The sequence below is a fragment of the Cyprinodon tularosa genome, unplaced genomic scaffold (genome assembly GCF_016077235.1).
Source record: "Cyprinodon tularosa strain WSP-4 unplaced genomic scaffold, ASM1607723v1 ctg177, whole genome shotgun sequence".
NCBI lineage: Eukaryota > Metazoa > Chordata > Actinopteri > Cyprinodontiformes > Cyprinodontidae > Cyprinodon > Cyprinodon tularosa.
In genome coordinates this window covers 22,784-47,314 of record NW_024038589.1, presented here as the reverse complement: position 1 = coordinate 47,314, position 24,531 = coordinate 22,784, and the positions used below count along the sequence as shown (strand labels likewise).

Sequence of the window (24,531 nt, the reverse complement as noted above, 5' to 3'; positions counted from 1 at the left end):
GAGAAGTGGCCCAGAGCTTGCCTGCCTGACAATTCATGGACGGGCCCACTGCAGCTAGTTAGCATTTAACTTTTCCTTCTACAACAGGGCTATTCAAAAAGTCAGAAAATATCTGAATTGCCTGAGAAGCTGAATACCCAATTAAATCACACCAACAGCAGTAAGTGCAGCGCTAATTGAAAGGAGGCTAGATCTCAGACTTGAAAGGTGTCAATTAGCATGCAAATGTTAACATTTAAATATCTTAACAGATGTATTAAGGTCTGCTCATGACTACCACATTAAAGGCCAAATTCATTTCAAAACAAGACAACAGAATTTGGTTTTACGAAGTTGCAGACCATTTTATGGTAGATATAGCTTTGTAGATTAGTCTCCACTGTGCTCCCAACAGGACAGCTGAGACTAATCAACGATAAATTCAACATAAACCAAACACAGCACTACAGCTTCAAACCAAATGTGATGCACAGCGGTGGAGGGCTGATTGCTTGAGATCCCTTTAGGAGGTCACAGGTGCTGATTCTAAAGAGAAGCCATTGCATCATTCATCAAGTTATCTAGACCAAAGTTTTGGGCTAAAACTAAACTAGGTCATCCACATAAACAATGATCCAAACAACACAGCAACAGAGCAGCAGAAAAAGATAAAAGAAAATGGAAATCTAGATGCTGCAATGGTCCAATCAAAGATCGGACCTGGTTGAACTCTTAAAGTGGGACCTTACTGCAGTACATGTGCTGATAAAAATATATCTCCTACTTGTCCCCTGGATGTCCTCTTTACCCCACAACTTTTTCCTTTAATTGAGGAACAGACTTTTTATTAGTGTGTCGCCAAAAGTCTGTCCTCATCTCATTGCAGTTAGCATGTAATATGCCTGCTTCAGCACTTGCATTTCCACTACAAGATCATTAAAGTGCTGTGCCATTCATCATTTCTCCATCGCTCTTAAGAAGGGGGGGTGGGGGGTATGTACTGCATCAAGCCTCCCCTCTCCTTGCTTAATATGGAGCCATTTCAGCGTCAGCCGCTGCTGAAACTATGTGAGGAGATGAATGAGTTTAATGTAAATAAGGAACAACTGTGGATAGCCCTCCTTAGCCTGAGCTGACACTGCCAAACTCAAGCATCTGAGTTATCCATCTTTAAGCAGACAACATAAACATGCAGAGTCCTACCTTTTGTGTGGGGCACTGTTGTTTTATATTAAGGCTCGAGTATTATTCCGAGCTGAAAGAGGTCCGTGTGTGCTTATTTAGTCAAGACAGCTTGTGCTTTTCCTCACATTTCTCACCTCTCCATAAAAAATGTTCAGCCGTAGATTGTTTCTGCACTTTAACTGGCATTTCTAAGGATCAGTGCAAGAGGTGTGCCACCAAAAAAACAAACACAATTTTTGGTATAACATAGTAAAAGTCCAGATAGATGAACTCAATAAACATCCAGTGTGGCTGAATATAAACAACCACACAGCTGGGAGAGCTAAAGTTCTCCAGCAAATGTCAAAGACTCACTTAACTTAATACAATGACTAGTATTTGTTTCCATCAAACAGCAAAATCTGTGGGGTTTTTTTTTTTTTTTTTTTTTTTTACATAATACTAGGTTAGATAGATTTTTAACAAAGATCGGCTGAAAACTAGTTTTTCTTTGGAGTAATTTGAATTTTGTGTTAACAGAAAAGAAGACATTTGCAGTAGAGCAAACATGCTATGTATGTAGAAAAAAGAAAAAAAAACCCTGTAAACCCTAAAAAGAAAATTTCACTCTACTTTTTATATGCAAATATAGAGTTCATTATTAGTTTTTAAATATGTTTTTTACAGTCCTTTAAATTTCTTTTTTTATTTAATTTTGAATTAGTTAGTGGAGCATTAAATTATTTGATTTTAAAATTTTATCATTTAAAAGTGTATTTACTGTAATTTCTAAACCAATTTAAATAAACTCCACCATCTAAACATAATAACTACCTATTCAATGGTACTTTCACATACCGTATTTTCACGACTATAAGGCGCACTTAAACGTCTTTTTTTCCCCTCAAAATTTGCTTTGGTGCGGTGCGCCTTATGTGTGTTGTAACTGCGACTTTTGAGACCACCTCATTGAGGAGATGATGAAAGAGTGGCTGAATGTAAGGAGACCAGGTGTTTTTTTTCCACTCATCACCATCGCTGTTAATATGTAACTCCATGCGTGCCCATCTCACAGCTGATGTGAAAAACATGGGGAAACAAATTAACCCTGTGCTCGCTGTTCAACCGCTCGACATCGGTGTGAACCGGACCCAGCAGGTGCAGCAGAAGCAGCGAGTTTACATGCAAAGTCAATGGTTGACGCGCGTATAGGTGCAGCAAAAAGCGCGTTTTGAGCAGCAGCCGCAGCGCCTCGGGAGCGTTTAAGCATCTGACGCACCGCCAACGCGCTGCTGCTGCTCGAGATGGAAAAATTGAAGTTTTGCTGCTGTACGCGCCGCATCAACCAATCAGAGAAGCTGATCTGGGAGCTGACAGCGAGACAGACACAGCGCTCTGATGACATATGAACGCAAATGAAAAAGGCTGGATGGATGAGGAGATGATGAAAGCGTGGCTGAGGCAGGTGTATGTGAGGAGAACAGGTGCTTTTTTCCAAGCATCACCATCGCTGCGTGCCCATCTCACAGCCGATGTGAAAAAAAAGGTGAATCAAATGGATGCTGTGCTCGCCGTTATCCCGGGGGGTCTGACAAAGGAGCTTCAACCGCTCGACACTCAGTGTGAAGCGGCCGTTCAAAGTAAGGCTGCGAGCGGCGTGGGAGCGATGGATGACAGACGGAGACCACAGTTTCAGGATAAGTGGAAGGCAGCGCCGGGCAAGTTACGCCACCGTTTGCGGATGGATTGTAGATGCTTGGACTAACGTGTCTGCTGGCTCTGTTGTTCAAGCTTTTGCAAAAGCCGGCATTATTTCTGAGGAGCTGCGCTGCACGGAAAGTGACTCTGACAGCGAAGAAGGGGAAACTGGCATGTCTGATTTAGCGCAGCTGTTTAATTCAGAAACAGAGGATGATGACTTTGATGGGTTCGATTAATACTTTGTAATAAATACATGAATAAAGCACAAACATACTCAGTTTTGCTCCCGCTGTATTTTTCTACCTGAAAACTTAATTCAACAGCAGCCTCTGGGCCGTGTCTCCTCCTCTTCACCACGGTGGCTGGCAGGTGTTTTTTCATCTAAATAATCTAAATCTTGCAGCTATATTTGCTGTGATCAGTGGGAATAAAGTAGTTTTAATATGTTTTTTAGTGAGAAAGGCCACCTGAAAACTTAATTGCAGTCAGTTCATCCAGATTATCTATTTCTGTCGGAGGCGCTCAGACCCCCACATACCAGCGGTGCACCGACAGCAGAAATCCATTCAACAGCAGCCTCACCTTGGCTGCTGGCAGGTGTTTTTCATCTAAATAATTTAAACTGCAGGCACCAGGATACTGGCAATAAAAGCGAACATATTCCGTCGGCAGGTTTCAGGATTTTAAGTTAATTTAGGAGTCATCACAGCTCTGTCATCTGCGATGTGTCTGTCTCACGGCCAGCTCGCAGGTTTGATTAATACTTTGTAATAAATACATGAATAAAGCACAGTCATACTCAGTTTTGGGCCCGCTGTATTTTTAAAATACGCAGTAGAGGTATTTAAAGGTAGTAGAGGACATGTACCTGTATATAAAAAATGCGCCCTATAGTCCGGTGCGCCTTATGTGTGTGTTAAATACAGAAATGGGACACATAATTGAGACTGCGCCTTTTAGTACGGTGCGCCTTATGGTCGTGAAAATACGGTATATGTATTTCATGACACAATTTGGCCCTCCATATAACTCAGGGATCAAATCACAATAATTGTGAAAATCCTCTTGAGAACCTGTGGTGTAGTAACCTGACAACAGCCAGATGCATGTCTCGCTCCGCCTAGCTCCACTCACATACATCTGGGAACCCGCCATAGGAATTGCCTTTACTGAAGGCTGGGCCTTATCAAAACTCCTTGCATATGATTGGATAAGCCACTTGTCTGTCATCTTTATTGACGTGCTATTTCAACCACTCACACCGAAGCTAACCCGTGACGCTGTGAGAGGAGGAGCCATTTGGTAGATCAAGCTCTTGCCAAATCTGGTCGGGAGAAGGGCGAAAACATTGTTTCCACCAACAAAAGCCTTCAAAGCCGTTCTCTGATGTTCTTTTGATGAAACAATATCAGATAGATTGGACAACACAGAAGAAATAGCAGCATCAATGCTAATGCTTGCTTCCTCAATGCGAGCCGCCATTGTTGTTGGAATCTCACGGTCGCTTCTCCACTCCAGGACACACCCGCCCTGCGTCCTGATTGGACAGACCATAAATTCGGTTGGGGAAATCACTTTCAATGAGCGGGTTCCAAGATGTATGTGAGTGGAGCTGGGCGGAGCGAGACATGAATCTGGCTGTTGTCAGATTAGTGGTGTAGAGCAGTGATTCCCATTCCCAACCATGGGTACTCGTACCCCTAGTGGTTCACAAGTGCATTGCAAGGCCTACATGAAAATATTTATTTTCTTCGGTAATAACACCAAATAGTGCTTGGATTTGGTTTTGCTTTATGAAGACCCAATTGAAATAAATAAACAAGCTTTTATCAACCAAAAAGTAAATTTATTTTTTTATATGTTTCAGTTCACCTTCAGCTTTAATTCAAATCAAAACCAAACAGAGGAACAGACTGGATGCAGAGAACAGCCTGGTATCTGCTGTTTTTCACACTGAGCTTTTAGAGCTCATCAAAGCAGCTCAGGTGACTTGATTAAAACAAACAAAAACTAATTAAGTCAGTGTAATTTTAGTTCTTTATTTTGTTCCCAATTCATCAAGTTTAAATGTGATTATAGTGAAGTTACACAGAGGAGCTCCAGTTATATGACTACATGTTTATCATATTATTATTATTTTTTTTTTTTTTCAATTCCTTATTAACTTCCAGGCAACATATTTATGTTTTTTTTTTTTTTTTGAGGAATAATATAATGTCTAAGAAATAAATGATCAAGTTAAAAAATAAGCCTAATAATGCCCAAAGGGGTACACAGTTAAAAAAAGGTTGGGACTGGATTCATCATACTAGAGCTATAATGGATAGGGAATAAAGCTGGAATAAAGTTTGAAGCAGTTTGGGGAAGAATCCCATCTCAGGCTCTGAATATGATATGGAGCAAAGTTCACAAACCAATATGGCTGACTAACTAAACTGACAGGCAAAGCAGAGAGAGCACCAGTAAGAGAAGCAGCTATTGTGTTTTTAGAGGAGCTGCAGATATTTAGAGCTCAGGCAGGAGAGTCTACTAATTAAAGCCAATGTTTGATAGGAAGCCATGCATATTCTGTTCACAGTTTTTAGGCAACTAAAATTAGGCACTAACATGTAGAAGATGCTTTGGTCTAATTAAAACAAAACTGAACAGACCATTCTGTCAGACATACATGAAACATTAAATAAATTACTGTTTAGCTTCTACCACTATAACAAACCTACACATAAAGAAAACATATTAAACATGTTAAAATGACCGAATTGAAGCACTCAATCTTATCACACTGAGAATTTTAAAAAACCTACCGATTAGTCTCTAAACTTGAGCTATTTTACAAGAATTTCATTTTTTTATAAGCACTTCTGGAATGGGTACATACCCTACAAAAAAATATCAGCTAAACTTCGAACAACAAAACTAAAAGGGAAATTTCCTTCCCCTTCATCTCCACAATTATGCAGAACCTAAGTACATTTACAGTAAATAACAGAATGAACATGAATGATTAGCTCTCCTCAACATAAGGGGAACCATTTCCCTTTCAATTTTTCACCTCTGACAGCAGAATATTTTCACAGCTACCGGCTGCTAATGGATGCAGGGCTGACAGTCGTCAGGAAGAGAATAGCTCCACAGGCCATCAGTGTCAGGAAGATCTCAACCCCAAACACTCACTGGTGGCACGTAATCCCACTTCTTGTCGTCTCTTTGTGTCTCTCATTGCTGTTTTTCTCCGTGCCTATGAGCACAGTGAGCCGTTCCCCACTGCAGAGATAAGTAGGAAGCTCAGTTTGTTTCCCACTGTTCTGTCTGCATTTAGATCTCATGCATCTCATGGCTTCAATCCTCCTTTTTCAAGCTGCTTATTGCATGAATCTCTTGCTCATACCGATCATACGCTCTACCTTATTTTCCTGAGTAAAATGCTTTTGCATCATAGGGTAGCAGAATATTGAAGAGGGGGAAAAAAGCACTAATTATTAATCCATGGAAGTATCTGATGGCATCTCTCCAGGTACGACTTTATGTCCAATTAATCTAAAGAGTTCTCTCTGCCGCAATGACAAGGCAGCTAATCTATGCTGATGGGAGCTTGTCCCCGCCTTATATCAAGGCCGTTAAAGCCTCATCTTCAGCGGTTTGCCCTAATTCAATCTGACAATTCCAGTGAAACATCTTAAACCATCATTGATCTCAAGAAAACACCACCCTCATCATCCGACGCGCAGACAAACCCAAGGGCACAGAGAGAAGTCGTAAAACATGACGTAGGAGATGAACAAAGAGAATGGCAGAAACGAGGATGGGTCTGAGAAGGGTGGAGACATTATGGCATGTAGCGTATCAAGTGATGAGAGGCTGACTGAGAGAAGAGATGGCAAAATTGAGAAATGTGAGATTAAAGGAGGGAAAGGAAGGAAATGATGAGAGGGACAAAGCGCCGTAGGCTAGTGGAAGGAAAAGTGCGCTGAATGGAAGTACACCAGCTGAGGATGGGGGTTCCACTCCCTCACTGTTAGTTCCTATTTACAACAACCAACTGTAAGCTACAGAGGTAAATAGACCTGCTTAAAACCCTTGATATATAAGCCGCTTAGTGATGATGCCATATCTGAGTCTTAAAGCACTGTGACTTCCACAAAGTTCAATTTGAATGATTTCATGTTTTTTCCCTCTCCAACAGTTTCTGACTTGATGTTTCATTGTAGATGATGCTAAAACCATAATTTGGAAAACTCCAAAAAACAACTTTTATTTTTATCCAGTTTCACAGACCTGGACAGTGATGGCAGACCTTCTAAAGTTTCTTTTTTGGGGTGGGAGATGTTGGTTTGGCAATGTCATCCAAACTGCACAAGCATGAATGCACAAAAACAAGAAGAAAAATAAGTATTGATTAGTAAGAAGTAAGCAACTATCCAAGTAACCTGTGCATCAGTAAATTTAAAGCAATTAAACCAGGAATTAAATGACTGGTAAAAACAATGAATGACACAGGCAATTGGTTTTGGACAAAGACAAATTCTTTCAGTGCATTTAGATGTAATGACAGCTTTAGTGGGTCTCTCCTGTATGGATTCAGGAAGTATTATACTGCAGACAAAAAAAACACAAAAACATTACAAAGTGGAGCCATGCCTCGCTCTAAAGTACTGGTTATCATCCCGCAACAGTATATCTTAGTGACCTTGTCGCAGGTATGACGCAGAAATTTTTGATTTATGCCCAATTTTGAAGTGTGGTCTGCACTATGTTATTCCACGCCACAAGGCATGAGAGACAATCATAAACTAGCTGTGGGTCTAGATACGGCGCAGGCGGTGAGAAAGTGGGGGGAAAGTTTGTGCGACAACGGAGGGACATGAGGGCAAAAAAGAGCGGGTATCCAGGTGTAAAAAGGTTCCCAGTGTTCTTGCGTACCTCGCTGTTCTAGCTGGGCCATCTTCACGAGTCGTTTTCCACAATGGTGATCACACAAACAAAACAAGCCGGTAAGGTACTAAACAGGAAATACGCATATTGTAGAGCGAATATTGATTTGACCAATCAGATGCTTCCTGTCTCTGGCACTGTCTGCGGTCACCTACAATTTAGCATAAGTGCTCCAGAGTGTCTGCGGAAGGGGTGGGGGCATATCTGCGTTAACTGCCACACACGCAAACAACCTGGTTTCTGAGCATAAACCAGCCTTAAGTCTACTGATCAAAGATTAAAGAGTCGAGGGCGAAATAGAGGGAGAGAGCAGAACAGACACCAGAGGCTGCTGACTCATGAACAGGTCATGAAGTATTAGCCTGGCCAGCCAGACTGAATTACGCTAAGCATATATCACAAGTCACAGTCAAGTAAACAAGTCACAGCACAGGTTGTACGATTTTAGGATACATAAGTAACTCTCAGCCAAGAATTACCCATAATGCAGCACGCAACATAACAACAATAAGCAGGTGACAACAGCAATAAGCAGGTGACCGCAATGTAGCAAGGTTGCAATGAAAATTAAGAACCTACTTCAGAGAAAGTGTTACATCCTCTGATATTTTAGGCAAAAGTGGCAGAAATTGTTCACTGAAGGGATTTTTCATGGCTTGACATGTTTAAGAGTTTTTGCGACACGTGAATCAATAGTTATCTGATTAGTTCAAACCAGATGACGCTGACGCTGTTAACCCGCCTTTCAAATAGAGCTGATACGACTTATGCACAATGTATCAGTCTGGCTATGCTTTTAAATTTGATGACAGCCTAAAACTGATCAGCACACCTGTTCATCGTATACGTAGGAGCCTAAATACACAGTGCAGCCAGCGTGAGAGAAAAAAAAACATATACATGAAATAGGGTGACCAAACTTCCGTATTTCCCGGGACATATCCGTATTTCACATCCTGTCCCGGGCGTCCCGGGTTTTTTTTTAGAAAGTGAGGAAATGTCCAGATTTTTTCGACGCTGCGTGTGAAGTAATCCCTGAGCTGCGTCAGTGCGGGCAGCCCTGTTATTAATCAGAGGGGCTGTTCGAAATCCTGGGCTGCATCCTCCAAAAACGCGGTCTACCTAGACTGGATCCTTCGAAGTCCTTGAAAATAAGGAGACCAGAAGAGTTTTGGCTGTAAATTCGAACAGGTCCACCCTTCGGCGGGTTTTACCGCCGTATGCTCTGTTGCTTAGCAACCGTGAAAGTTGACACACAAAGCAGGAAAAGAATGAATACCGAGATTTTCAAAACTGTTTGTTTATTTATTTTTTTTTTTTTTTAAGTTAAAGCGAACGAAGACTACACTCACTAGAATCCAGAGTGGAATAAAGGTTCCAACCACCGTGAGCAGGAACAAATAAAATCAAATGTAATGATAGAAACCTTAGTCAGTTAAATAACCTGCTGCTGTCATTCTGCACATCTCTGATGTTGCTGCTATTTTCAAATATCCATTACTGTAAAAATGTCCATAGCTGCATATTGGTTATTAATTCTCCAGTTTTATATTGTTAAAACACTTTACAGGATTGTATTATTTATATTTTAACTCTTCCCTATTATGTTATTCTTAGACATTTTTCTAAGGTCCACATTTGTGTGACCATTTTCAATAATCTTTCTGCTGCTGTAAATTTGCCCATTGTGGGACAATAAAGGGCTTTTCTATTCTATTCTATAAAAGGCGTAGAAAGATATAAGTAAATCTAAACAATGTATGTATAAAAAATATATCTGCCAAATCTCTAATATTAAACCAAAAATACTTAGTTAAGCATATTGTGCAAAACAGCAATAAAATAATTTAACTCCTATCAGATTTATAGTCCCCACCCTGCAGATCTATTAGAATCTGTCCTTAAATTCCAGCCAAACCCATTTACACAGTAACAAATTAAAACCTTTAGATAAATCAAACATTACCGCCACATATCTGACTCTATAACCATTAAAACAACTATTTTCATTAATTTCAGACGGAACTATTTACAGACTGGATTATATTAAACTGAACTTCCAATATTCACCACTGTTCGGGGCCAAGTAACATTTCCTTTGATCATGGAGCAAATCCCAATGATGACACATTATTTCTTTCATTGTGCTATTTATTCATTACAGGAAAAAAAAAAAAAAAAAAAAGAAGAGAAAATGGTGTGGTCAAATGTTCTTTTATCTTTTAGACAGATTTAACCATTTTGTGCATCAGCCTCCAAAAGCTGTAGACTCATGGCACAGCTGCCTCTTAGCCTGACAATCAAATCTCTTTGATTAGAATAACTTCTCAGATGATGGGCTCCTCAGTCCTTTCAACTCGTGAATCTTTGCAAGGTTAACCCCAACAGTTGGCTCTGACCAGCTCTGGCTGCACACCGCTCCCTGAGGATGAACGTACCAGATGCCACAGCAGCTCACTGGTTACACAACCAGGGAAATTATGAGGGTACCTGACGTGGGTGTGTAATTTCATTCGGGTAATAAAATCCTCCAATAAAGCTTTAATTTCAACAGACACATTAAGACATGAGAGGATGGTGAGATTATGAAAAACCTTTGTAACTAAATTAAATCCCTCTTAGACCATGAAAAACTTTTGTGCACGTCATATTTTAGTTAAAGAGGAAATGCCCTCAGGTTAGTATGGTGACAAATCAATGCTGCCAACCAGCGGATCTCTTCTGTCAGCTTTTATTAAAAAATCTTCCAGACGCAGCTCAAAGCAGCTGTAAGTGATGCTAAATAGATAAAGACAAGTCCAGGGGAGAAAGAATCCTAGAAGCTGATCCTTGCTGATGATTTTTGTCATGGGGATAATTTTTTATTGAATACAGGGTCCTACCAAAAGCTTCCCAACAAAGTGGGCAGAATTGATCCTAAACAACGATGCAGAGGGATTTTTTTCATATTTTGTTTTCACATTAGACAAAACTGAATGTGTTTTATTGTATTTATAGACAACAGGCCAATGTTTGAACACATGATTCGATCTAATCTTTTCATTGCCGGTGAAGATTCTCAGTCATCCAAGTTATAGTTATTCCAAAAAAGTAAAAAAAAATAATAATCTTCTGGACTTTGTTTTCCAAGTATGAAGACATTTAGCTTCCCATTGTGGAGTTTCTAAAGAGCTGCCTATGGCTCCAGAGCCACAGGTTGCAGGCTGCTGTGTTTGAAGGCTTGATGAATAGATGAAATTTCACCTTCAAGCCTGGAAATTACCATTAACATACACCAAAAACTACAATGAAAAGATTCCAAAAGAGTTAAAAAACAAAAAAACAAAAAAAAAAACACTAGACTAGCCAAGTTTAAAGATGTTTTGATTCCCATCAAGGAAGCTTTTTTTAATTCAAAATGTCAGACTTTTTGTTGAGTTCCAACCTTTATAGGGTAGCCAAACAAAGCTTTGTTATGGCTTAGAAAACATACAAATTGAACCTCATTGCCAGGCAGGGGACCAAGATACCTCGCCTGTTCAGCCAAGCAAACAATGCCCCTGATGATTCCCCCCCTTTCAGAGGCATAGACTAGTATCGGATCGCAGGCTACCCAAGCCCTCAACGACCCCCATTCCTAAAGGGTGGACCTGTTCTTCCGCTTAAATTTGCATAAATACAAAACAGGACCACATAAAAAAAAAAAAACATGATTGATCTATATAGAGGTTTGTGAGAAGCTTTTAAAAAAGCTGTTTCAATTTAGCCATTACGAGGTCAATTTAACCATTGACCTCCTGCCAGCTCCACATCTGCCCGGTGTTCGAACTCCCCGGTTAGCCTCCAGAGTTAGAACCAGCCACCTCCCACCTTTGCCAAGCTCTGGCTAATATCTATAACCAGTCCTAAAGCAAGATAGAGTTCGAGGACCCTACCCAACTCTGGAGCAAAGGGGGCTGACAGTAGGAGATGTAGCAAGGTCTGATTGGCTAGTGATAAATGTATTGTCTATGTTGTATACGTTCTTGTGAATGGCTAAAACAATGAAGAATTTATTGCAAATGAAAGACTATTTAAAAAAAAATACATTTGTGCATTGAGTCATGTTAATTAAGTGAAAAAGATCCACACAAAAACTGCAGTAAGTTCAAAGACAATGGTATTTTATAAGTCAAGAAATAATTAGATAATAATTAAGTGTATGCATTACATCTACTTTTGTAATCTTGTCTTGTGAATGTATACATTTTAATTGTGCTTCTTTGAATAATGTGCATGTTTGGATCTTAACCTGTGCTTATGTGGATCTTATCCTGTGCATGTGTGGATCTTATTCCTATTTAGGATTTTACCTAATAATTATTTTGCTAATTGATTAACATTTGTTTATTTTTCTGGATTTATTTATTAATAATTGCATAACTAAAAGGTTCCTTAAAAAGATTTTATGGAGAATTTAAAGTAGGTGGCGCTTTCCTGACAGAGAATAGTAAAAGAAAAACAAGTTTTTAATCTTGAATAGAATGTTTTTTGTTTTCTTTTTAGCAATTTTGGTATAATTACTGCTCTGAGTGAGTTTCACTTCAGCTAATTGTATGTTTAAGAGTCTTTTTAGTCCAGTTGATAATTAGTCGATTACTAAATTAGCTAACTATTATTTCAATAATTGATTAATGAGGATTCATCTGATTAAGTGTTTCAGCCGTCAAACTAATAGGTCCATTTTAGGTCTAATCTGACCACAGCAGCTTTTTTTTAGGCCTCTAGGCTCCTTCTCTGATCAATCCTCCCTAGTTTAAGGGGCAGGCCATGTGTTGGTAAAACTTCAGTTTTATCAACGCTTTCAGATGATGAACTGAGCAGAGCTTCATATGATGGTGTAGCTAGATGTTGGGTTAAAACCTAACCCCTTCCTAAATATCTCCACATATTTTCTTTTTATTTTACTTTGTTTAATCCTCTTAAACATCGGTCTATGCTTAGTTTATGTTTTGTGACCTTGTAAAAACTTCTTTGTTCAGGTTCTGAAATTCATTATTATCTAATTGAAAGTGTTCTGAATGGATGATTGCAGGTGGTTATAAATGAATCCCTATGGTGATGAATAAAGTTGTTTTCAAATTAAATTAAATAAAGCCCCATAATTGACAATAAAACCCGTGATTGAAAAGTAAAAAAGCTGAAAAAATGTTAGAAAATACAGTATATGCTGTAAACTGGCACCTTCTCTCTCAATAATGGCTCAAATTCAAATGCAAAACTTATCAAAGTTGTTTAATAAGAATAGCTAAAATACCAAATGAGCATAACAACACAATATCACACTTTTTGTGATTGTTAAGCATAGATCTAAAAATCCAGAGGGTTTTTGTTTTGTGTCAGTACCTGCAAGAGTGAAATAAACTCCTTGAACACTCATACTCTTTTAGAACAGGTGCCACATGTCTGCAACAAACCAACCCGTTAGCTTCCATTAAAAACAAAACAAAAAGCCCCTGATAAATAGAAACTCCTCACCAAGTCGTAGAGGAAATGCACTCTCCCCCTGCAAACAGATGGGAATTACCTTACCTGGCTTCCTCTGAAGGAGAACAGAGGGGGGCCCTCTTTTTGTTCTCTCTCTGCTTTCTAGAATCGGCAGCAGCGTATAAAAAGCTGCTTTTATCTCCAAAAGGTGTTCCCAGAGAGGAGGAGAAGGCGCTCCGATCGGCTGTCTGTGGGAGAGCAGGAGGTGTATCAGCTGAGGCTGATGAGGAGAGCGCCCTGCAGAGGCCTTAGCGGACACAAGAGGGCGCTGCTGCCCAACAAATAACACAATCCTGTTCCATAGAGTAGCGTCCCGGAAAAAATTATAAAACTGGGGGATAATCAGAGGTGGGTAGAGTACCCTCAAGTTTTACTCAAGTAAGAGTTAAACTACTTTTTTTTTTCTTTACTCATATAATAGTAAACAGTTTCCACTCAAGAAAAACTATTTAAAGTGAAAAGATATTTGGTAAAATGGCTACTGAAGTTCTTCTTCTAAAACAAAAAGAAGACTATTCACGTTCTATGTAACTCATGATAACATCTGTTATTTATTATTAGGTAAAAATATAATATTAAAGTAAATTATTTTTACCTTAATTGTAAAATATCTAGTAAAATATTTTAAACAAACAAATAAGGTAACTGGAAAAATAACAATTTGAGGCAGAAAAATCACTTCTCCAAACCAATCTTCCCTAGTGACAATATTTAGTCCTTACTGTATATTATTTTGACATCCAAATGCCATAGTAGTCAGTTAGTAGCTTCAGGTAAATTAATGTACAAAAGAAAGCACAAATTTTTACATAAACCATATCTGTGTCTGTTGTGACTCAAGTTAGATGGAGTAGTTAAGCCTTTTACTGAAATAAGAGTGTGATAACGTGGCTAATTATGAAAAATCCACGTCCAGCCGAAGCATGTCCTTTTTTTAGGTGTCTTTATTGCACACTCTCACAGAACCATACAACAAACTTTTTCTGCCTCTGTATACATATCTTAGCTCGCCCCTAACTAACATGGGAATACAATCCCTCTTGTGGCGTGGGGGTAGTACTGCATATTATAACTAACTCAGGATACTACATCCCTCCCCTCTTAAGTTTAAAGTACTCTTTAAATCTATTAACTATGTCACCTTCACATTAACCTTACTTTTGCTTAACAGTGAAACTACATAGATACTCAATCTTAACACAACCTAGGACTTTTTTAAATAACTCAACCATATTACTCTACTCCTTTCAAGATTAAAGGTCAAATGCCAACAATCAAACCAAATAACTCTCATGACAATATTTGTATACATTTTTTTTTTTTTTTAACTAGGAAGGTTGGGTAAACTGCCAAACCTTCCCATGCATGTCCCAGAGCATGTTCTGACTCTTTCTTGAAGGATATGAATTCTAATTAACAAAGTCTCTCAGATAAGCAGGAGCCTGTCTGGTGCGTGCAGATCTTCGCAGCACAGGTGTCTTTTGGGCTTCTGTCCCTAGCAAAAGTTCAGCTGGAGGATGAACCTGGGTTGACTCAGCAGGCTCCTCAGTCATTTCCCCTCCCACTGAAGTTGGAACACCCGGGTCTGCAGGCACGACCTCCACTGCCTGCTCTGGCAACTGCAGGCTGACAGGCTCTCCTTCCACCTCATGACTGGACATCTCGTTTGATGATGCTTGACGCTTACGAATCTGGTCGACGTGACGTCTCATCACACGTCCATCTCCAGCCTGCACTGTATAGGATACGGGTCCAGTGTTCTCATCCACTACTGCCGGTATCCACTTTGGTCCATAGCTGTAGTTACGGACATATACATCATCTCCAGGTGCAAAACTTCTCCACTTACTGTGTGTGTCGTGATGTTCTTTTTGTTTGAGTTGTTTCTTACGAATCTTTGACTTCACATCTGGCAGCAAAAGATCCAGTGTAGAACGCAGTCTTCTGGACATGAGCATTTCAGCGGGTGACAAGCCAGTCGTACTTTGTGGTGTAATTCTGTAGTTGAACAGAAACCTGGCTATTTTTGTTTCCAGTGTATCTCCTTTTGTTTTCTTAATTCCCTGTTTGAATGTCTGAACAGCTCTTTCCGCTAGTCCGTTCGATGCGGGGTGGAAAGGTGCGGATGTTTTATGCTGTATTCCATTCTGCTTCAGGAATGTTGCAAACTCTTGACTGGTAAAGCATGTTCCATTGTCAGATACTATTGTCTGGGGAAGACCATGTATGCTAAAGCACTGTCTCAGCTTTTCAATAGTCACCTGACTTGTTGCAGTGTTTGTTGGGTATGCATCAATCCATTTAGAATGTGCATCCACTATTATCAGGAACATCTTTCCAAGGTAAGGACCTGCATAATCAATATGCAGCCTGCTCCAGGGTGTTTCTGGCCACTCCCATGGATGAAGTGGCGCCCCTGCAGGACACTTCCTATTTTCTTGGCATGTGTGGCAGGACTGAACTTCCTTCTCGACATCAGAATCCATTCCTGGCCACCACACATATGAGCGTGCTAAACCTTTCATCCTGGACATCCCTGGGTGCGTGGCGTGCAGCTGTTTCAGTATGACGCTCCTTCCTTTCTTCGGAACGACCACTCTTGACCCCCAGAGGACACATCCATCTTTCACACTCAATTCTAGTTTCTTTTTAGAGTAGGGTTTGAACACTGTGTCCACTTCTTTTGGCCAACCTTTCATGCACCAGAGTAACACTTGCGACAGTGTTTCGTCTTTGGCTGTCCACTGCTTCACCTGAACTGATGTGATAGGCGGATCTTCCATCAGATCCAGCATAAGGACTTGTGCTGTCTCTTCTTCTTCTTCAGTATGTGGCAGCGGCAACCTGCTCAGTGCGTCTGCATTTGCATGCTCTTTTCCTGGTTTGTAAATTATTTTGTACTCGTATGCCCGGAGTAGGGTTGCCCATCTTTGCACTCTTGGTGAACACATCTGAGGAACGGGCTTCTTCTCATGGAAAAGTGAGATCAGTGGTTTGTGGTCCGTGCTGATCGTAAACATTCGACCATAGATGTATTTATGGAATCTCTTTATTCCAAACATGATAGCTAAGCCCTCTTTATCCAGTTGTGAGTATCTCTTCTCGGCTGGTGTTAGCGTGCGGGACATGAAACCTAAGGGTTTTTCACTGCCATCTTCCATGATATGGGACAATACGGCACCCACTCCGTATGGTGAGGCGTCACACGCCAGTACCAACTCTCTATCCGCTGAGTAGTGACTCAGGACTTTAGCTGATTTCAGCATCTGTTTTGACAGTCGAAAAGCATCTTCCTGCTCCTTATTCCAGGCCCACTGGGCCCCTTTTCTCAGCAACTGGTGGAGAGGAGCTAAACGTGTAGCTAGGTTAGGGAGAAACTTGTTATAGTAGTTCAATAGACCAAGATAAGCCTTCAACTCGGTCACGGTGGTCGGCTGTGGAGCCTCTTCAATGGCTTCTATCTTGCTTTGCACTGGGTGCAGACCTTCTGCATTAATAATGTGACCCAAGTACTCCACCTCATTTCTCAGAAATGCACACTTGCGTCTGTGAAGGCGCAAGCCTGCTTCTTTCAGTCTCCTCAGTACCTCGTCCAGCGTACTTAGATGCTCAGCTTCATCTTCCCCTGTCAAAAGTATGTCATCTAAATACACTGCTACCCTAGGCAGACCCTGTAGCAAGCTTTCCATGGTTCTCTGGAAAATTGCTGGAGCAGATGACACTCCGAAGGCAAGCCTATTGTAGGTAAACAGGCCACGATGTGTGTTAATTGTTAAGTATTTCTTGGACTCTTCATCCATTACAATCTGCTGATAAGCATGACTTAAATCTAGCTTTGAAAACTGTTTCCCTCCTGCTAGACTATTAAACAAATCTTCCACTCGGGGAATGGTGTACTGCTCTAGAGATGAAGCGCTGTTGACTGTTAATTTATAATCGCCACAGATCCTGACAGAACCATCCGGCTTCAGGACAGGTACGATGGGTGCAGCCCACTCAGCATACTTTACTGGTGTTATGATGCTCTCTCTCTGCAGTCTCTCAAGCTCCTCTTCAACTTTTGCTCTCATGGCATACGGAACTGAGCGGGGTCTGTAGAACTTGGGACAAGCTTCAGCTGACACTCGAATGGTTGCTTTCATGCCTTTTAACATGCCTAACTCTTCTTTAAAAACATCTTCATGTTTTGAAAGTACCTGCTGTAGCCCTTGTGTCTCTGCTCTCACATGTTTTATTTCATCCCACTTAAGCTTCAGTGTCTCCAGCCATACTCTTCCCAGCAAACTAGTTCCAGTACCCTTCACCACCACTAGGGGTAACGTCTTCACTTGCTGGCCATAGATTACTTCCACATCTGCTACTCCCACAATTTTAATTTTCTCCCCTGTATAGGATCTCAGTGTGAGCTTAGTTTCTTTGAGCTGTGGCTGCTTGTTCTCTTCCCACATTTCATTAAATGTTGTCTCATTCATAACACTCACACTACATCCAGTGTCAATCTCAAAGTTCACTTTCTTCCTATTCACTTCCATCTTTACTTCAAATGGCTTAATTCTCCTTATTTAGGTTTCTGTTTTAATGCAAGCTAACGTGAAGGCTTCTTCTTGCTCTGATGAACTATCATCCTGCCCCTCACACACCTTGTGTGCTTTCTGTGGACACGCGCGCCGCTCCTCTCTGTTTGGTTTCCTTTCATCTGGCCGCGAGCTCCCTTTATTTTTATTTCGGCAGGCTTTGGCGATGTGTCCTACTTTTCCACAGGCGTGACACTTTGCTTCTTTAAACTTGCACTCGGCTGCACTGTGTTGCTTTCCGTGGCATCTGTAGCACTCTTTCTTTTTCCAGTCTCCCTTCCTCTCCTTTCCCTCCGTCTTAATGCTGTTACAAGCTAACGGAGCTTTATTTTGAAGGTCCTGCACATTCCTACTGGCGGCTTCGGCTGCTACGGCAATTTGAAATGCCTTCTCAAATGTTAAATCGGTTTCAGATAACAAACGTCTTTGAATCCTATCATCATTGATGCCACAAACGAGGCGGTCTCTTAACATTTGCTCCAGTGTCGTGCCGAAGTTACAATCCTGAGCGAGTCGTCTCAGCTCAGCTACGTATACACTCACAGTTTCACTAGGCTGACGGGCACGAGAGTCGAATTTGTATCTCTGCACGATCTCGCTTGGTTTGGGATTGAAGTGGTCTTTCATGATAGTCACTATTTGGTTATATGTTTTCGTGCTGGGCTTATCTGGACTCACCAGGTTCCTTATGAGCTTGTATGTGGCTGGTCCCACCACGCTAATGAGGATAGCTCGTTGCTTATCTCCATCATCAATATCATTAGCAACGAAGAACTGATCCAGAATCTCGCAGTACTCTTCCCAAGTCTGCTCCTTCGAGTCAAATGCTGACAGATTTCCTACCGTCATATTCATCTTCGTTTTATATGTGCTCTTGTCCTGCGTCCGCCCGGTCTTTTTTTTTTTTTTTTAGCACCGCTTCGTCTTCAGTCCACCACTCTTTTCAATCCTCCGTCAACTTCCCAGAATTATCCTCGTCGCCAATATGTGATAACGTGGCTAATTATGAAAAATCCACGTCCAGCCGAAGCATGTCCTTTTTTTAGGTGTCTTTATTGCACACTCTCACAGAACCATACAACAAACTTTTTCTGCCTCTGTATACATATCTTAGCTCGCCCCTAACTAACATGGGAATACAATCCCTCTTGTGGCGTGGGGGTAGTACTGCATATTATAACTAACTCAGGATACTACAAAGAGCATCAATTTTTATTTTCATTTAGATATTACTGAAATAAAAGTAAAAATTATGGTGCAGTCAAATTACTAAGAGTATATTTGTGTTATATGTTTTGTTATATTTTTGTATATCTTTGTTTTCTTAGTCCTACTGACTAAGAAAAGCAGTTTCTCTAACCTCCACTCACTATGTAACTTATACAGTGTTTACAAACTTTACAAAGACGGTAAATTTCCAAAGAGTTATCGTGATGAACTGTGAAAAACTGGAGCAAAGAAGAGGTATTTACTCATAAAAATATATTTACTGGGGAAGAATCATAGGAGGAGCATTTGAGGCACAGGGATTTCAGAGCAGAGTTTTCAAACTCGGTCCTCAGGACCAGCGTTGCGACAAGTGTTGAATTGATACTACGTACAGTTACTAGATACTTCATACAAAAAGGGAGTACATTTTCAGTTACTGTTCTAATACATTTTTTTGGAAAATACATTGATTTATGCTCTTATATTAATGTGGATGCTGTACAAAATAAAAATGCAACAAATGAGAGATTGGTGGTGATTGTCCCATTTTTGACAATAAAGCTTCAGTTAATAAAGCAAATCATATTTGTATCTATTTTATATTGTTCAATAGAATAATTAATGATCACTAAATGAAAATAAAAAGAATGAAACATAATTTGAAAAACTGAAATGTAAAAAATTTTATTGAAAAACAAAAAACCCCATAAAAAAAGTTATAAAAATCTGAGATGACTGAGATTTGTATTCCTTATAATGAAATTTCCATTTACAAAACGCGTTCTTTGTTTGCAACAATAATGTAACAAAACACTAACATACAAAATAACACTGGATAGCCAGATGTCTGAGTTTCTTTAAAGATGCTGACCTAAATAAATATAATAATACAGGTTAGCCAATCTGAACGTTAACTAAAGAACATGATAGCAAATCTAAAATTTCATCTAACAAAGACTTTAATGAAACTGAAGAATCCTAGCGGGGGTGAAACCATTTCAAAAGAAAGTAAGGTAACATGAGAACCCGGTATCAATAAATAAAAGTCCCCTCATCACAGGCGTTCCATAAAAAAGAAGCAGAGTTTCATCTGGAGCAACAGAGCAACAAACAGAGCAAAACATGAAAGTTTTTGCCACCTTATTGGTTTTGGTGAATTACTTCACCAGCTGCCAAGGTTAGTTTATTTTTACATGAAATTATGTTTTTTTTTTTTGTTTAATTAATCATTTAAATATTTTTTGGGTTCTTCTCCACAGGTTTGACCTGCAAAGCTGCTCCAATGCAGTTATTTGCAAACCAGCTTGATGCTAGCCAAGGGATGGTTGTTATGACTGACACATCCTCCAATGTCTTCTTCCTGAGTGGATCGAGTTGGACCAAACTGGGCTCTGTTCCCCTCAAGCATGTCTCAGTGGGACCTGCAGGAATCTGGGGAGTCAGCAATGATGACCAAGTCTATAAATTTTCTGGTGGCGATTTCTTTCCTGTTTCAGGTGAGTATATTTCCCAACAATATTTTCCAGGTTTATAACTGTTTCAATTTCCGTCGTTTAATAATGCAAATCTTTATATGTTCAGGTCAGAAGTTGAAGCAGTTGGATGCTGGTGGAGAAGGGCATGTAGTTGGGGTTACCGACAGCGACAGCATCCACTGTCTGGATGCCAGTAATGTCTCACCCACTCAGCAGCAGGGCAGTTTGAGTTGGATTACAGTGCCTGGGTTGCTGATGCATTTCAGTTGTGGTCCCAATACATGCTGGGGAGTGAACTCCAATCAAGATATCTACTTCATAGTAACAGTTGTTTCTTTTTATTCTTTTCCATCTTGTAATAATATCCACCTATCAGCTTTTCATTCCTTTTTCTTTTTTAGAAAATCTCACCCAACAGCTGTAAGACAAGTGAATGGACTAAAGTAGATGGAGCAGCGGTAAAGGCAGAAGTTGGGACTGATGGACGTGTCTTTGTTGTAAATAAAGCCGGAAACCTCTTTGAAAGGTAAAGTTTGAAAGGTTTCTGTTGTAAATATGCAGCACAGAGAATATACATGGTCATTCGTTATACATACACATTATACAAATAATCACGTTACTCTTTACAGAATTGGCATCTCTGACAAAACTCCAGGAGGTGCAAATTGGAAACTAATTGAATTCCAGAAGCCCATCAAATATGTGAGCTATGACCAGGGACGCCTGTGGATTGTGACTGAGTGTGAAATCATTCTAGAGTGCATTCAGTAATCAGCTGGAGGTCCCTGCATGATTCAATTTTTTCACATTATTTTGGGGCATATGCTTTATGATTCTGCTTTAAATGACTCTATGACAAGGAATAAATAGACGTTTAGAATAATTACTTACGTCAAATTACATTGGATAGCTGGGTCTTGTATTGATAAATGATTACGCTTCGTGTTGACACTTTAAGCTTTCACATTTAAAATATCAAAATCTTGTCCCAAGGAAATAATAAACTCTTTCCTTCATCAACCCTGTGTGCGCTCCTTTTTATCTGTTTCCGAGCGAAGTGGTTCTATTTATTTATTTTTTTAACAGTGTCCCGTCTGGCAATGTGGCATTAAGAATAATTGTCTTGATGCCAAAAAAAGATACCAACAGATTTTGCACTCACAAGTGGAGCAGTACGGCTATCGCCATAGTGTTTCGCTTGATTTTTGCATAAAAATAGCTTTATTGTAATTCATGCAGTGAGCATTATAGATTATACGGACACTGCGATGTAAATAGAACAGGAAAGGAGAAACTGAAAAAAGGAGAAACAATTAAAGAAAGAGGAGATAAAAGGTAGATAATGATAAAACATCTTCAGTCTGCTTCATCGCCTGCTCAGGGACCCAGAGTGGTAGTCTATGGGAGAGGGGGATTAAACTCACCACCCCAGGATTTAAAGCCCTATGCCCTAACCACTAGGCCACCACTCCCCCCCCTCACTCCACTAAGTGATTGAGCCGACCAAGGGAGCCCAGAGAGATCGGTGTGATGGGGATGCAGATTCTGTCTCAAGATTAAATTGATGCAATTAAAGATCTCCATACTGATTGATATTGAGTTTTTCCTTACTTATAGTTTACTTTGTGATACATAATGCAGTGAAAGCCATGCAAACTATTTTTCCCCAAACTAGATATATATACAGAATATATAGCTATATACAATACAAAACATACAATATACTATATATATAGCTATATACTGTATGCAAAGTAAAAATAAAGCAAACTGAAATAATTGGAAAATAATATTTATAATGCAATAAATGTTATTTGAATATATGGTCAAAAGAAAAGAAATAAAACTGTTAGGAAAAATGAAAAAGCAATGAATTTACTTCTAACAAATAAGATGGGGAAAAAATACAGCATTCCTGTAAATAAAAAAAATGACTGAATGTTCATTGTTTGAATAAAGAATAAAAGTATGCAGATAAAATATAATAACTGGAACAAAGATAAACATTTATATAAATAATTTTTATCACTTTATTTTAATCACTTTTTTTTGCATTTAAGGGCTCACTTTAAATTTCAAGCTATTCTTTCAGCACCAGATTATATTTATGAGCCATTAGTTTATTTATCATGTATCTTTAATTATCAGTCCTCCATGAAATCATCAGCCCGCCTCCAGAAGTGAAGAGAATGTGATCTGTAAAATGCTATTTGAAAAGATGGAAATCATAAAACTCAATCTCAAAAACTGAAATGTTCAAAACATTAAAAATCAAATAAAAATGGATTTCAAAAATAAAAAGAACAAATGATCCTAAAAAGTATTTTTATCAAGTTCAGATTGCATTTTTTTCTTTTTGAAAAATTTCCATTTACAAACCATGTTCTTTGTTTTTTAACAATAGCGTAACAAAACACTAACACACAAAATATCCAAAGATAACCAGAGGTCTGAGTTTCTATTATGAGGCTGCTGAGCTAAATAATATTAAAACTGGTCAGCTTATCGGAATACCTAATAGAGAACCTGATAGCAAATCTAAAATTTCATCTAACAAAGACTTTCGTGAAAATGAATAAGAACATTAGAGGGTGAAAACTGGCTATGGAGACAGGAAGGCAACAGGAGCACCTGGTGACAAAAGTATCATCACAGGTGTTTAATGACAAAGATGGAGTTTTTCATCTGGAGAGCCAATGATGATAAAGTCTAAACTTTCATTCGTTTTGATGAGTTTTATGTTTCGGAGCAATATTTTAAGGGTTTGACACTGATCCCATTTTCAATTATTTAGCAATACATTTCTTTGTGTCTGAAGTTGAACCAATTGGATCTGAATGCAAGCACTCAGCCGGGGGAGTTTTCGTTGGGGTCCAGAAAAATAAAGGTACACTCCGCAAACAGATAAAATGCCTTACCTGGCTCCAGGGATCTCTCCGTTTTCAGCTCTGTTAGGGTTAAACAGCTCAGAGTGCCAAGTCTTTTACAGTGCCTCTCCTTGGGGCAGTACTGAGGCCTGAGAGGACACAAGAGGGCGATGCTGTACAACAAATGCTACTCTTCCACAAAGCCAGTCAACAAGGGTCCCTATAATTTGACCAGAAATATTTAAGGCATGAAAGCTCAGTTTTAACTTGAATTGAGGACACTACACAACTTTTGTAGAGTTCACAAACTGCAAAGAGAGTAAATACAGAGCTTCCATCATGTGGAAGTGGAGGACTCATGCAGAAACTCACTGGTAGAAAGATTGCCATAAAAAAAAGTTATATAGGGGGAATCACAGATATTTTAAACAATGGATAGTCTCTCACAGTGGACATGCATCTATGACGACAATTCCAGACCCCTCCACAATATCCAAGTGGGAGAGCTTGCAAATACTTATTTTCCTCACTATAGATTGTATATTGGCCTAACTTGCCACAGTCTCATTCAAGTGCAATTGTGATCTCTACAGTGATTAGTTTGTCTGCTGAAGTGCAAAAGACATCTGCCTCCACAAATGCAAACCTACTCCTATGGAATCATAAATGGCAAGGCAAACATAAAAATTGAGACTCAGTTTATATTAGCATCAATATAGATTATATAATTTACATCAGTAAACTAATCACACACACTGTACCTTCAAGTATAAAAGTTAAAGTAATCAGTTTTTAAATGAATCACAAGTTTTGAAAGAATTTAATGATCAGTCTCCTGTCAAATTTTCCCTTTACATCTTTCACCTTGGTCTGATAGAACCACTTCACTCAGATAAGGAACATGCATGCTGTTGAAGAGTTTGTTTCCTTAATATTTAGATTTTTACATGTGAAAGTTTAAAGTGTGAACAAGTGCAATTTATCAATACAAGACCCAACTATCCAATGTAATTTGACAAATTCTAAAGATTTACTTTTATTCCTTGTTATGGAGTCATTTACAGCAGAATCATCAAGCATATGCCCCAAAAATAATGTGGGGGAAAAGAATTATGTCAAGTCTGG

The 24,531-nt window shown here is 39.4% G+C and overlaps 2 protein-coding genes across 2 annotated transcripts; one reads left to right on the top strand and one right to left on the bottom strand.

Annotated features, from left to right (window-relative positions):
- Nucleotides 1-14,690: 14,690 nt before the first annotated feature.
- On the bottom strand, nucleotides 14,691-18,917 carry LOC119781436 (uncharacterized protein K02A2.6-like). Its single transcript, XM_038281911.1, has 2 exons — nucleotides 17,872-18,917; nucleotides 14,691-17,763 (listed from the first exon to the last, which is right to left on the bottom strand). The coding sequence occupies exons 1-2, from the start codon at nucleotides 18,708-18,710 to the stop codon at nucleotides 14,691-14,693; spliced, it is 3,912 nt and encodes a 1,303-aa protein (XP_038137839.1). The 5' UTR covers nucleotides 18,711-18,917.
- A 1,188-nt stretch (nucleotides 18,918-20,105) lies between these two features.
- Nucleotides 20,106-21,534, top strand: LOC119781469 (fish-egg lectin-like). The gene is made up of 5 exons (XM_038281950.1): nucleotides 20,106-20,241; nucleotides 20,324-20,560; nucleotides 20,646-20,860; nucleotides 20,941-21,065; nucleotides 21,169-21,534. Exons 1-5 carry the CDS (start codon nucleotides 20,187-20,189, stop codon nucleotides 21,308-21,310), a joined length of 774 nt encoding a protein of 257 aa, XP_038137878.1. The 5' UTR covers nucleotides 20,106-20,186; the 3' UTR covers nucleotides 21,311-21,534.
- Nucleotides 21,535-24,531: the final 2,997 nt, after the last annotated feature.

What these genes read in the sequence shown, in the direction of transcription:
- LOC119781436 (XM_038281911.1), bottom strand. Translation starts at nt 18,710, where the DNA reads ATGAATATGACGGTAGGAAATCTGTCAGCATTTGACTCGAAGGAGCAG. An exon ending in GAGCAAGAAGAAGCCTTCAC is followed by an intron (nt 17,764 to 17,871) that starts GTTAGCTTGCAT and finishes CACTGGATGTAG; the next exon opens with TGTGAGTGTTATGAATGAGA.
- LOC119781469 (XM_038281950.1), top strand. Translation starts at nt 20,187, where the DNA reads ATGAAAGTTTTTGCCACCTTATTGGTTTTGGTGAATTACTTCACCAGC. An exon ending in CGATTTCTTTCCTGTTTCAG is followed by an intron (nt 20,561 to 20,645) that starts GTGAGTATATTT and finishes TTATATGTTCAG; the next exon opens with GTCAGAAGTTGAAGCAGTTG. An exon ending in ATCAAGATATCTACTTCATA is followed by an intron (nt 20,861 to 20,940) that starts GTAACAGTTGTT and finishes TTTCTTTTTTAG; the next exon opens with AAAATCTCACCCAACAGCTG.